Source organism: Ailuropoda melanoleuca, chromosome 1 (assembly GCF_002007445.2).
Source record: "Ailuropoda melanoleuca isolate Jingjing chromosome 1, ASM200744v2, whole genome shotgun sequence".
Lineage (NCBI taxonomy): Eukaryota > Metazoa > Chordata > Mammalia > Carnivora > Ursidae > Ailuropoda > Ailuropoda melanoleuca.
Window position 1 is genome coordinate 198,784,283 of NC_048218.1, and position 14,990 is coordinate 198,799,272.

Below are 14,990 nucleotides of genomic sequence, written 5' to 3' on the forward strand. Positions count from 1 at the left end.
CTTGGGTAACACTCTTGGAACAGCTGCGGCGGTACGCTAAATATGTGCACTCTGGAATACCTACTGTCTTGCAGGTATTAGGGACAGGAAGAGCACAGGCCTCTGTTCCCTCTGGAGCCTTGGTTTCCACGACCTGTGCTCAGGGTCCTCCTCTGGACTGGACCCTCAGCCACTTCCTGCCCCCTTCCCAGGCCCTTCTTCCGCCTGAAGTGCTGCCTCCAACCCCATACTCCTCCTTCCTTGGTCCATGGCTCCTCTCTCACTTTACCACATATCATCCCAGACCTGGCTTTGGGGTCCCTCAAAAGCACCATGTCTGAAACAGAATTCGTCTTTCTCACTAAACTAGCACTTCCACTCCCAGCTTCTCTGAGGCAGCTGGTCACCACGACACATCCCTCCCCCCACCTTCACATCTACCATAAGCTCCCTGAGACTGGGACTTTGTTTTGCTCACTCCTGCAGCCCCCGCACTAGAACAGCACTTGGTATACTGCAGGTGCTCAATAAATATTTGTGGGGTGCCAGGGTTGGGGACAATGAGTGCTCTTAAATGTCTGTCAGTAAGCAGCCACATCCCAATTACCCTCTTTGTGTTCGTTCCTCTCTTTCAGCAACTGCTTCCAGCAATACCTCTCATAAAAGAACAGGGCACATTACTTTTCACATTTAAATCTTCAGAAATAGTAAGAAGCGTTAAGTTTGACATAGTTTTTCACATTCTCAAATCTCCTATGAGTTAATAAGCAGAAAAAGGGAACGGAAAGTCAGAATTGGATATAGAATTCAGATCTTTTTTTCTTTCAAAGACACATTTTATACAACTTTCAACATTTATACTTTCAAACAAAATGAGCAAAAAATACACCGAGTGCTAAAAAAAATCAAAACAGAAGTAATACAATTTTAATTTCAATATTTTAAAATACAGAAATTGGAAAGTAAGAATACTAAATACAACTTTAAACAAGTCACTTGTCCTCCCCTATAATAACCAATGTAAGCTACTTAAAGACTTACAAATTTAAAAGAGAAACAAAATAAATACTGTACACTTTCCCTGCCTGCAGGCAAAAGATGGGAAATACTGTTATGAATTTTTAAAAAAATGCTCTTAAAGCTTCAGCATCCCATTTCCCAGCCACACCCCACTCTGTTGTCACACCGTGTGCTTCTGTATTCAAAGGACACACATGTGCACACATACTGACTGCCTATACAAACAGACAAGACACTACTCTGCAGACAACCCAAACAAGAAAGGGTAACAGTCACCTTGGACCATGGGCATAAAAATCAGTTAAGGAAAGTCAGTCAGGCTAGCAAAACATTACTACAAAACTAGTAAATACCATAGCCAACAACTGTCCCCTTTTCAAATTTCACAGATTTAAAACCCCTAAAACCAATACTACCCCCACATCGCCACCCTCTACACCCCCATCCCCACCCCAAAAAAAATCTGCTGAAGCACTGGCAAAGTTAGACATTTCACAGTAAATGTGAAAATTCATATTATATAATCTCTTAAAATGAACCTTTTCACCCTCTTTCCACAGCATGAAACTGTTATGGCTTAATTTATATTAAAAGTAGAAAAGTCTTTTCAGAAGGAAATACAGTCTGCAAAGATGCATATGTGTTTCCTGATCAGTGCTATTTCATATCTAACAACTGCATGACTTGCTTTTGCAGTCAGAAGCTGTTTTTGAAAAATTGAGGTTATAGCTTTTGATTCAGTCTAACCATAAATGTAAGGCCCTTAGTTTGGTTTAGGTTTCTTTTGCAAGATAAAATAACCTTGGGGTTCACTTACCAAGTTACACCTCAGGTCCCTGACTATAATGTGGAAGTTTATATGTAAAAATAAAAGGTTACTTACGAATCTTAGAGGGAAGAAATGATTCTAGGCAAGGAATCAACTCCTCATTATATATCACACTTAATGCTGGTAACTGTTACCAACCAAAATTGACCAAAGAAATAGAAGAGTATGTCTGGGTTACTTTATTCCTGCAAAATATTATATATTCCAGCACTTATGATCATTGTTTTGGTGAAAAATCTTGGGGGAAAAGGAGCTGACATTTTGAAAAGGAAATGGCCAAAATAAAACTGGGTGGAGGCAAGGTTTATCTTTATGATTAAGTTCCCTTTAGGACTGCTTTCTGAAATAAAGAAAATTGAATTCAGAATGTCACAGGTCTTGCATAGGTAAACTACTTGGAGGTCAAGGGCTACGTGGTAGCCAGGGTTTATTAGTGAAATAGTGCAGAGCAGATAAACTTGGAAGAATCACTGAATACAGTTTCAAAACGGTTTTAACAAAAAATTTAATTTTGCACTTATTAAGACAAAGCTTTAGGACACTAGCAAGGGCACCAAGGGCGAGTGTGAGAGTCTAAGGGGTAGAATGCAGGCAAGTGAGTATTATATTCCCTACCCATTATAAAGGGAAAAAAATACCATAAAAGAATAAAACCACAGTCACGATAAGCTAATTGCTTTGGAAATAGGCATTTGTCTTAACGACCTTACTTTAAAATTTTTTGTTTATGTAAGGGTATCAAATATTTAACTTATGGCATGATGTTCACTGAAAAGCAAAATAAAAGGGTTTTTAGTAAGGCTACAGTATTAAAATTACATTACGTTCATCAGCAATGTAGTAAGTCCATTATTTGCGCCCCTTTCTTTCCACCTGCCTTGCAGTAAGCGTGTGACCATTCACTGCCACTGGATGAGCAGAGCATGTACAATGTCACACGACAGGGGCGGTCTGAGGAAGCAAGGTACCTGAGCTCTAGGGTCCACTGTGACCCCAGGCGAGTCACTGCACTCCTGGCTTTCATCTGTCTCCTTTATTTGCTGACAACATTCTTTTCCTAAGCTCACGATTTAAAGCTCAACCTTCTCAAGACTGCTTTAGATAAAGGCCTAGGACATCTGAAAATGGCCGATGATTTTTAGCTTCTCTTTTCGGAGGGAGCAATTAGCTTAATATTTACTGGGGGAAAATGAGCTTTTGAAAAATTTCCAGATTTACATTATTAAGTCCTCATTTCTTAATATGAAATTGCAAAATGCTTTACATACTGCAACAGTTACTTCTGGCAGTAGTCGAGTGGGCCGTACAATTATGCATCCACTCTTCGGGGAGTAGCCCTAGCACTACAGAGAGCATCTCTTGAAAAGGGCAGAACGAATCTTCACCTTCGATGATGTCAAGTCTCCTTTCCACCGTTACAGTGCTATCTCCCTCTACCCAGCAAGCTGCTGGTAGCCAACCCTGAGCTGTCTTTGTTGGTTCCCACCTTCTGACCACCATCTATTTTTTCCCCTAGCTCCTTGGGTAGTTGCTCCATCATTTTAATTCCATGACTCATTTTACCTTTACCTAGCGCCTGGAGAGTAGGCAGAATCTGTGCGGCAGTACTGTCCTAATTCCTCTTCAAGCAAAACCTAAAACCATCTTGGAATTCCTTTAAATCATCTTGATGATTACTTGGGGATAAACGTTCTCACTCTTATCCATAAACTATCTCACTTCTTTCCCCCCCCCCCCCCACACTTCAAGCATGGACTCTGATTTTAATTCAACACCTTGTTAGAGAGTCTTCAGATGTTTTAGGTAGCATGCTCTGGGCAGATACTTGATATGAAACAAATTTTATGAGTAATAGTTTTCATTTAAGAAAGCATATAAATGTGCACTGTCGTTTGTAACTTAAATAATGATAAATTCTCTGCAAGTATAAAGTGTTAGTAACTAAGGAACGCTTTTCTATGTTTTTCTTAACCACATTTTTATCCAAACTTACAAATGAAAAAATCAAGACTCAGAAAGAGTAAGTGACCTATTTACAGTCACACAGCTGACACATAAATGACAGAACTTGGACAAAAACCCAGGTTTGTGCTCCCTTCCATGCTATATACCACTCCCCTCTACTACCAACATTAAACTATTGACTTTTGAAATGTTTCTTAAATTTTAAAAATTAAAAAAAAATTGACTTCCACTTCTACAGTTGTACATTTCAGTTGAAACTAATAAAGTTATGCTATTTTTCTTAATACACGGGCCCTCTATTGCTTAAAGTTTGCTTAGAAATGAAAATAATACTGCTTATTTCTTGGAGAAGATACCTTTAAGAGCGGAGACCACAGCATCAGCTTTATATTCCCCCACAGTACTAAGCAGCACTGGGCACAGAGTCCTCTGCAAATACGTGCTGCCGTCATAAGAGTCAATATAGTAGAGCTCATTTGAAAGGCAAAAGTCAGGATTATTAAAAAATAGATCAGATTTCAAGCTAAGTATTTAAGTCGTGACAATGACGGTCTTGTTTTCTCTGAGTTTCTATGATTTCAGAAGGAATTTTTAATTATGCTTAAAAATTGATGCTTACGAAATTCAGTGTATTTCTAGGATGCTGAACTACTATAAACCGCCAGCTTTGGACTGTTTACATCATCAATCAATTCTGGAAAGCATATTATGTGACATTATAAGTTACAGTACAGGGGATCCCAGGTTAACAGAAGTCACTTATTTGAGTCAATACAGAAAATCATTATCTATTACTACTACTAAAATAGCGTATGTTAAGTTGCAACTGTTTTACCTATTTATCTGCACATAACTAGCTAAATGCCACCACTGTTGTCTCCTTGTCTAAGCTGCAGCATCTGTGTGGGATAAGAGTTTATAAAGGAGACTGAGGAAAACATGGAAGGCTGTCTATTAAAGCTGCGTCCAGATCCTGGCTGCAGTCACCTCCAAGTCCAGCCACTTCCGTGAGATAAAGGGATGCATCATGATCAGTAAGTTTAGAAGAAATTTGACTAGGCCACTCACTGGGCTAGTAGGCTGAATTTTCACCAATTTGGAAAAAGATACAGGAATTGTTTCAGTGGTCAGATTACCTTACTGAAAGTTTTTTTTAACTTAGCCAGTTCATGGGCTAAACCTGCCAAAAATGAATCCACAGTACCTTCACTTAATACTTACATACTGGCTACTTAAAATTAGGTTTATTGGCCTAAGTACACAGGGCAGATACTGGTCACCATTTTAATTCATAAAAATAAATTGATTTTAATTTTTATAGCTAAAGAAAAGAAGTCAGGTACTTAAAAATACTTAGAGCAATGAAAAATGTAAAGAAAACAAAAGAACCCAGATCATGATGTAGCTGGAAGAAGGAATTATAATTCTGATTTCTTAAACCAAAACAAAATCATGTGAACTCTAACGCTAAAACGGTGTCTACAAAAAAACCAAACCATCACAATAATATATTGGGAGGTAGGAAAATCAGTCAAACCCCAACTTTTGACATCCTGAGATCCAATGACCAAACAAATGACTGATTATACCCATCTCTTAACCAGTTTTGGCATAGTGTAGACAGAGTTTAAGTAGGCCCTTCACAGACATTTAGTATTTCCATAAAAATTATTTTTCCTGACACCTAGATAAGACCCAGAATTTGGTCCAGTCACTTGGACCAAAAAGGTTAATCCATAAGATATCATGTATTTATTCCATGAGATATTGGAATGGAGACAGAATAAGAAATATCTCCCTTTGAAAATACACATTCAAATGCAACCGTGAAAGATGATGGCATAAATTTTTTTTTTCTTAGCTCTTCAAGTGATACTTAATACAGAAGGGGAAAGTCCTGCTACCTTGCTGAGTAAAAAAGAGACAAATCCATAATATGGCCATATTACTTCTCCATAAAAATAAATTTAATCCTATTTGCCTCTATTTTCTTTGCAGAAATTTGTAAAATGTTCTTTTGTCAGATTTGGGAATATCTTCACCCCAGCCCCAGAAATCACTTATTTTTATGCCATGGGGAGGAAAAGGGAAAACATAAGCTATTACAAGCAACTGAAAACTGGCATTTAGTAAGAACTGTGCATATAGGAGAGAAATGATTCCTTAAAGCTCAACCAGATACTTAATCTCAATATGCACTGGTTAAGTTAGGACGGATGGAAGAAACTTAAAGAAGTACCCATTTTACTCCAAATCCGTATCTTAAGTAATTCTTTAGAAGGTTAAGAAATAAGAAACTAAACACACATACACCCAAAAGATCTACTCCAACATGCTTGCTTCTACACAATATAGTATAGTCCTATTATATTACGGCTTATTATGCAGATTTGAATATACTAAGTCAAACCACATCTCATTATTTTCCAACAAGTTAGGTACACAGAATAAAAGCGTCATAAAATATAACCTCTGTGGCAGGTGCTCGCCCTGCCCTCCAACACCAGCAGTATGAAGAAGGCCCTCTGGAGTTACAAATGTATTTGAAAAACTATAAACATGACAATTTAACTAAACTTATAATCCTTTTCCCACAAGTAGGAAAAAGATATTAAAGCTGTTCTCTTTGGGACCCAGATATCCTCAGCAAAAATGAAGATGCAAGAAGCCTATTTTTACAGAATTAGAAGAAAACTGCAATGTCAAACGAAATGAGAAATGTGGGATCTTTTATGTAATTCTTACACATTGGCTGTGAAAGTGTTTCCCTGCAAAGATAAGAGTCTTGTTGCGTCGTCACAAAATGATGGGGAGTGCAGAGGGAAGGTGGGATATAAGGTAATCAACCTGGATAACAGTATGCACCTTGGATGTTAGCAAAAGCGAAGCTAATAGCTTATAAAAAACACATGAAATATATAAAATAAAATGATTTTCATATACATCTTAATTTAAAATAATTAATGCATCAAATCCCTGTTTAAGACTTTAACCTGAATATCAAATTTAAGAGTCCAGACTAGTTACTGTTACTGTGGCTCTTCCCCACACGTAACATACACACTATCAAAAATAATTTAAAAACTTTCACATTCTTAAATCTAAATTAGTGAGATATTTCTCCAGAAATCTTCCAAATAAATAGCTTTAAAAAAGAAAGAATTTAAAAGCTGTTAACTTTAAAAAAAAATCTGTTAAATAAATTATTGATAATTCTTTACCCTACCACTGAAAATAAATCAAGACACTACCAACAACAAAATGAAATTCAAGCCCTGACAAGAGACCTGTTCCAGTTCAAGGTCTCTTTTGAAGGTTCTACCCTCCTTCTTCCTCTCCCCCACCAGGTCCCAAGCGGTTATTGCTGAGTGGGTGTGGCACAGTGAAAATGCAGCATCGGGTTCATTTTGTTCTTCAGGCAGTGTTCTCTACTGTACATGCAAACTGCTTCGGGCGGGGGTGTGGCGGCAGCTCCAGGCTCCCGCGCCCCCCCACCCCGAACTAGTCTGTCTCCAAAGGAAAGAGGGGATGCAACGGCAGCCCCGTCACACAAAGAATCGGGCATGGCCATTTCTGTTCAACTTCAGGATCTTCCCAAGACGTTGTTTGGCTGTTGCCATTCCTTTTTTTGGACGTTTACCTATAAGACAGCAACAACAGTGTAAATAATAGTGAAATCCATTCTTGACCAACAGCACCTGCAAGACTTAAAAGGAGAGCTATACGGCAAGCAAGCCTTTCAGGTGGCCGAAGCAGCAAAGTCACACTCCTGGAATTCTGTTTCAAACCTCCCAGCTCATTCCTTGAGAGATAAAGGCCAACCTCCTTCACATGACTTACCAGGCCGACCCACAGTCTGATCCCAGCCTCTCTCTCTTGAACAGGAGCCCTGACCGAGAGTGCCTTGCATCAAACGGTGCTTCAGCCACAAAACTGACTGCAGTTTCATAAATCGCCCACATACTGTCTCTCACCTGGCTACCGTGGGCCATACTATCTCCCTGACCTCCAGGGTGGTCTACCCTGTCACTTCCCCAACCCAGCAGGGCTAAGCCCTTACCATCCTTGTCGGGACCTACTGCCCCCTCCAGAAAGCCACTCCCAATCCTCAGGACTGACCTAGGTGGCCTTCTCCTCTGTTCCCACAGTGACCTGTGCATACTGCCATCCCTGCGCTGTCCAGAGTGCATCAGGCTGGGAGCAGCTTGAGGACAGAGACTGAACTGCCGAAGTCACCGTCATACACGGTCAAAAATACACTCAGCCTGCAGATGTGTGAAAGTTACCTTTTGTTGCCTGGTTGCTGACAGGTGGTGGATTTGATGCAGGTCTCTTGGTGGGGTGAAGGGGCACTGAAAAGGAAGTTTCACCAACTGGCCTTTCTGGGCTTATGCTGCCATTATTTATCTGGCATGCCCCCGAAATCAAGCTTGAATTCTGCATATACTTCCCACTTTGAGGGGCTGAGCCACTGCTGTCCACAGAATTCCTACTTTGTACCTTCTGACTGATTTCTGATGAACCCTCCTTTTTGATGCATTTCTGGCCTCTGCTTAGATCCTAAAAAAGGAAGGAAATAAGGCTGGATTTTTAGAGTTTCTTTAAGATAAGTGAGGTATTTAACCTCTCTATGCAATAGCAAGTCAAGAGAGAAAAGAAATAGACTACTGAACTTGGGTTTTCTTTTTTTTTTTTTTTTTTAAAGATTTTTTTATTTATTTATTCGACAGAGATAGAGACAGCCAGCGAGAGAGGGAACAGGAGGAGGGGGAGTGGGAGAGGAAGAAGCAGGCTCATAGCGGAAGAGCCTGATGTGGGGCGATCCCATAACGCCGGGATCACGCCCTGAGCTGAAGGCAGACGCTTAACCGCTGTGCCACCCAGGCGCCCCTAAACTTGGGTTTTCTTAACACGTAGCAGCCACAGACGACCACCCCTTCAGGATGGTCGTGTCATTCCAAAACCTGACAGCATGAAAGGATTCAAGTATTGAAGTTTTGCATCATAACTTAAGTCCAGAAGGAAACATTTTTGCTTGTGTGTGTGTGTGTGTATATATATATACACTTTATATATATGTAAATTTGTATATTTACATATAACTATATATAATATCTAACATATATTGTTTATTATAATATGGCATTCTCCACATGTCATGACATGCCACAGAAGGAACACGTGGCTGGGACGTGTGGGCCTACCATTTCCTCAGCACGTCACAGCTCCCGTGTTATCTCTCACGGTGTAATGCAATATCTTTTTTAGAATCTAACTTCTGTTAAGGTTCGTCTCCACTGTATTTAAATTGCCTGCTAAAAAAAGCACCTAGGTGCTGAGCCCTAAGCCTGGTTTTTCTCTGACAATTCTTCCTTCAGTCCCTTTAAGAGATCACCGAAGGAACCATCAGGAAAAAACAAACAATGCTACGGATGGGTAGGTCTTGAAACCAATGGAAAGGGTCATGGCCAGAATTTTTAAAAGAAAGGAAAATACAAACTTAAAAAGAGCATGCTGAAGATGTGATGTTTCATGAAACTAGCATATGTGTGTGTGTGATGTAAAATAAATTCCAGATTCTGTAATGGTCAAATAAGTTTTAAAAACAACACTAGAGGCAAAAGAAATCTGATTTTCTCTAAGGTGATCTTGCTAATTATCTGTCCTCTACTTCTCTATTTTCAAAGACAGTTATAAAAACAACAGCTAGATTTAAAAAATAGCTTACTTTTCTTAAAAAGATTTTATTTCTAAGTAATCTCTACACCCAATGAAGCTCAAACTTACAACCCTGAGATCAAGAGTTGCATGCTCTACCAACTGAGCCAGCCAGGCACCCCAATAATAGCTTACTTTTAATACTGAATCCTGTAATGCTAGTAAGTTATAACTGTTACAACTGGTGAGAGACTATAAAATCATATAATGAATAAATGAATTACTAATATTAAAGGATTCCTTCCTTGACCTTTGATTCTGGAACATATTCTTTTTTTTTTTTTTTAAAGATTTTATTTATTTATTTGACAGAGATAGAGACAGCCAGCGAGAGAGGTTACACAAGCAGGGGGAGTGGGAGAGGCAGAAGCAGGCTCATAGCAGAGGAGCCTGATGTGGGGCTCGATCCCATAACGCCGGATCACGCCCTGAGCCGAAGGCAGACGCTTAACCGCTGTGCCACCCAGGAGCCCCTGGAACATATTCTTCTATTAAAAGAACTTGTACTTAACAAAATCTTGCCTTAAAAAAAATAACTTGGCTCTTTTTCTTACTGTAAAATGTGTAAGTATTTAGAAAACGTAGATAAACCAAATGAAGAAAATGAAAACCACCCACAAGGGGTGACTGAATGGCTCAGTTGGTTAAGCATCCGTCTCTTAATCTTGGCTCCATCTCAGGGTCATGAGTTCATGCCCCGCACTGGAGCCTACATCCCAGCATGAAGCCTACCTAAAAGACCTGAGTCCGCTACTCAGAGTACGCTTGGGGAAGAAGAAGTTAGGGGACTCTACTCTGCAACATGATAATTTTGATCCTTTGGCTGGCATCTTCCAAAGTTTGTAGGAGGAGGTCATATCGCTTTCTTGTTTGGTGCTACTGGTAAAGCTGTGGCTTTCCAAAAAGCTCCTTGGGGTTCATTTTGTTTGGTATAAGCATTAATACACTGAGATCCCAAGGCTTCAAGTGTCTTCTCTTAGAGCAAGGGCTCTTAATCAGGATTCAATGGACGGTCTGGTGTAAGGGGTGGGGCACAAACCATAAGAAAATGCTACAGAGAAATCAGTATTCATGATGAATATTTTTCTGGTAAGACAGTCAATAACTGTCATCAAATTCTCAAAGAAATTTGCTGTCTAAAAATGTTCAAGAAACAATGTCAAAGATTAAAAAGAGATCCTTGTGGTACTTTCTTTTTTTTTCCTTTCCTTCTAGTCAGACATAACCTAGAAGTGTTGGCTGCCAGGAGTTTTTAACTTTCCTTGAATAAACTATTCTTTTCCAGATCACAGTCTATCCCTGAGCCTTGCGTTAGTTGTTACATCAGAATTCCTAAAACCGGATAGCTGTTCAAAGGTGAATTTAATTGTAAATTATTTTTTAGCTTTCCAGATCTAATGGCTATTTACTGGCTGCAGTAAAAAAATAGAAAGCAAAAACAGAGTTAATGATGATCCTAAATCTTCTTTTGATGTTTCAAGCCTTGCATATACCTGAAGATGAAATCTGGACGTTGTATCAAATTGTTTAATCCAGGAAGAACTCCTCAAGTCCTGATCTTCGGTCTTGACATGGTACCCTAAACAGAAGTTTTAATTAAATTATCTCCACACAAACTTGATCATAACTAGCAAAATTAACCTAATGTTTAAAGCTAAAAGTACATTTAGGTCGACGTTTTATTAAAACACGAATATGTTAACTTCTTATTTACTCATATACTTTTCACCACACTGCTTTCCCTCTCAAAAACAAAAGAGCACCAGCTCACAATCTAACATTTAATTCTTTCAAGTCTCTCAGAGACTGTCTTTATATGACAGGTTTTGTGCCAGATGCTGGAAGATCCAGAGTCAAATTCTATGGCCATCTGTTGTAGATGGAAAAGCCAAATGCAATATACTCTCTCTAAAACTGGTATATTTTTCCATATAGAATAAAGGCATATGTTTGCCTGAATTCTGCGGTATTTTCATAGAAGACTTCTTTTCACGTGAGGACCAAAGAAATCACAGGGAGAGAGAATGGTGTGGACAGACAAACCCAGACCTGAATTTGAGTTTTTCCATTACCGATGCATCTTTAGGCAAGTTATTTAACCTCTCTAAACCTTGGTTTCCTCTTACACAGTAAGTCAAGATTTTGAGATCAGACAGTCCTGGATTCCAATTCCAACACCACTGGAAAATAATAGCTAAGTAAGTACGGGCAAGTTCAATTAGCTTCATTAAGTCTCCTTGCCTCTACCTGTAAAAGTCTTATTACATACACCAAAAATGTGGTTTCAAGAATTAAGTGAAATGGAAGTCAGGTTGCCGGTATACAATTCACACAACTAGACCAGAATGAACACAATTTCTACAGCAGGCATTTGGTTTTAATGTGGTACCATCTTCTCTCCCATCCTCCTCAGACTTTTGGGCAACAAAATTTCTCCCAAAGGCACAAAGAACAAAACGCTACATAGCCATCATTGGTACTGTCCCTGAGTCTTCTCTTTCCAATACTTCTTTTTCAAGTAAGAGAGAGAATGTCCTCAACCAGAAACAGATCAAAACTTGTTTTCCCTCCCACAAAAGGAAAGAGGATTGATGGTTCAAGCCTAGCGGACCATGTAAGACATCTCAACACTCCTTCTACTCCGAAAAGCTTATGAAAGGGAATAAGTACTAAGTATCTTGCAATAGCAGTGGTAGGATTATGCCAATGAACACAATTCTCTAGCCATTAATTCACATTTTGAGTTCTTATAACCCGCATCTTATATTTGTCAACATCATGTATTTTTGGGGCAACATGCTTAACACCATTTCCAACTACAGATGTGCGATTAACAGTTATTCATAATGTCTAACCTCAACTAGGATTACAGAGCTCTGAAGCTGGGGGTCCTATGTTACTTTTTAGAGTCTGATCATTTACGTTTCTTACCACATTCCACTGGTTTATCACAGCGATACACCTGTCTAGCCTCATGGTTACTGCTGTGGCAGCTGCCGGGATCCTGGAGAGAGTCTCTTTTGCCACTGCACTCTGTGCTTTGTATCTGCCTCTGTAAACATGTGGAGTAGTGCAACCCTGCCATAGACAGCATGCCCTGAATAGCTTCTTCCTCTGTGCTCGTCGAGGTAGGACATTCCCTAAAGAGAAGGTAAGCAAAAGGACAAGAGCTTATTTCTTCTTTTGACATCTACAGTAAAATTTAAAATTAAAAAATGTTTTCATATAGTTTTTACATCACAATGTAATAAGACTTCTAAATCAGTAAGCCTACCTTTTAATTGGAATTTCACTTCTAGATGACTTCTGGCCCTTCTGAAGGAAGTTCCTCATCACAGTAGAGTCCTCCTTGAAGTCTGATGTTATTTCTTGTTTTTTTTCATCACCTGAACTTTCAGACTCTTCAGTGGTAAAATTATTTTTCTGAGATAAGAAATAATTAAATGGAAGCAAATCTATGTAAGAAATCTGAGTAAGTCTCTACTAACCAAAAACATCGTATCAGTCTAGGCAAAGTTAGAATCTTAATTATCATGGAATTATTTCTGTATTTCCTATGACAGAGTTAAAATCTCTAGTAATTATAGTACGTAATTCCCTAGTAAAAAACATACAGTACAGGTTTTCTTTAAAGTAAAATGAAATATAAGAAATGTAAGAACAGTATCTCCATCTTCCCTCTCTAAAACCAGACAAAAGCTATGTTAATCAAATGTAAACAGTCAATGACAGGGTGCGTGTGTGCATGTGTGTGCATGTGTGTGTGTGTGATATTACCATTACAGGGAAGACCTTGTGTCACAAAGGTCATGGAGACAGGCTTTGGGAAAAGCTGTAGTTTATATTCCCCGCAGGTGAAGAAAAGGAGGTGTCCTCTTTCCATCAAATAAAGCACAAGTCACAGGGGTTCAGGCCTACCAGTGCAGTGCAGTCAGGTCCAGAGTCTTCTGAATCAGAAATATCAGAATATTCTGATGATCGATTCCTGAGTTCTGATTTCACACTTGTAAAAAACCCTGCGAAGAGAAAGGAAGAGAGAAAAAGAAAAAGTCAGTGGAAGCTTAGGAACAGGGTAGTACCTGATGTCGGACTGGCTTCCGTGCAGGTCTCAACTTCTCCAGCTCCGTCCATTTCCACTGCTTTCATCTTCTTCATTCCTTTCTTCCCCCAAAGACTTTCTCCCAAATTGACCAAGATACAGATTGCATTGTACTCTTAAAACGTTCGTGGCATTTACTGAACATGATGATACATTCCTCATTCGCGTGGAAATTTTTTATTTCTTTCCAGAAAAAAACCTCCAACACTAAAATTGGCTACAAGATGCTCTTCACTTTCCCTCTTGCATTTTTTCTCTCAACAGAAAACAAAAAGATAACTCTCCTAAACCTCAGAAGCACTCAAGTAGATAGTGAATTCAACAAGCTTCAAAACCAGGCTTTACCACTGCCCTTCTCTCCCACGTGGCACTGCCAAGTAACAAGTGCTTGCTAACTCCACTGACTGGCTGCCTTTCCCCTGGCACGTGACACATGCAGAGTCACCGACGACAGCAATACCAAATTCACTTAGAATTAGTAGGAACGGAGGTATTCAACACAGATGAAATGTTAATTTTTCTTGTCAAATTATCAAAGTATTTAACCACTTTTTAAAACAGAAGGGTATACGGAAGCCCTGAAGAATGCTAAGAAATTAAGACTTCTCTCAAAGAAGAAAGATCTCAAGGAGGAGGAGGTGTTCCTATTTGTCACACTGATGATAACCAATCAGTAACCAAGCAGAGGTCTTCCTGTCAACAGGCAATCAAACAGAACAATACACGATTACTAATAGCTTCAGATAGCTAATTACAGATGTCTCCTAATTCTGAAAACCATACACATGTTAGCTAAAATTATATATGAAACTGTATTAAACTTCTGACTATTTTATTTGGAGTAGAGGCCCATAAAATGCACAAGCTTTCATGTGACTCTTGTAAAAACTGTCATCTGACAAGGGTGTCACTGACCAGCACATACCCTCGTCAATAAAAAGACCTTCCTTGGGCACGACACCTCAGCTGGCATTCACATTCACATTTCCCTGATGGATAAACTACTTAGAAATACTGCAGATGTTTCAAAAGAGTATTAGGGACATGACAATTTTCAATCCTACTACAAACTTAAGAACTTTAAAATTAGCAAGTGACTTTACATATTATCACATAGTTATAAGCAGACCTTTCAAAAGACCATTAAAACAAACATACTGTTAAGTGGTTTTCGAGACTCTTCATTCTCCATCCCCTCTATTCCCGAACTCTCTTCCAACTTCATTTTTGCCTTTTTTGTCCTTGTCTTGTCCTCCTCATTTTCACTATCTGCTGTATAAAGACTTGGATCTGCAAAGGGTTGTCTCTCATCCCTGCACATAGAGGGGAAAATAATCAAGTCACAAAACAGTGCAACATCACAGCCAAGTTCTATACCCT

General features: G+C 39.1%; 1 protein-coding gene across 1 annotated transcript in view; it reads right to left on the minus strand.

Annotated features, from left to right (window-relative positions):
- Positions 1 to 875: 875 nt before the first annotated feature.
- KDM7A (lysine demethylase 7A) overlaps positions 876 to 14,990 on the minus strand; it is a gene marked incomplete at its 5' end in the record, with an annotated part of 193,591 nt that continues 179,476 nt past the window's right edge. Inside the window, 7 exons of the mRNA XM_034637975.1 lie at positions 876 to 7,433; positions 8,080 to 8,353; positions 11,005 to 11,090; positions 12,443 to 12,651; positions 12,786 to 12,934; positions 13,430 to 13,527; positions 14,769 to 14,923. Coding sequence (XP_034493866.1) covers positions 7,339 to 7,433; positions 8,080 to 8,353; positions 11,005 to 11,090; positions 12,443 to 12,651; positions 12,786 to 12,934; positions 13,430 to 13,527; positions 14,769 to 14,923 — 1,066 coding nt within the window. The remainder of the gene's footprint in view (positions 7,434 to 8,079; positions 8,354 to 11,004; positions 11,091 to 12,442; positions 12,652 to 12,785; positions 12,935 to 13,429; positions 13,528 to 14,768; positions 14,924 to 14,990) is intronic.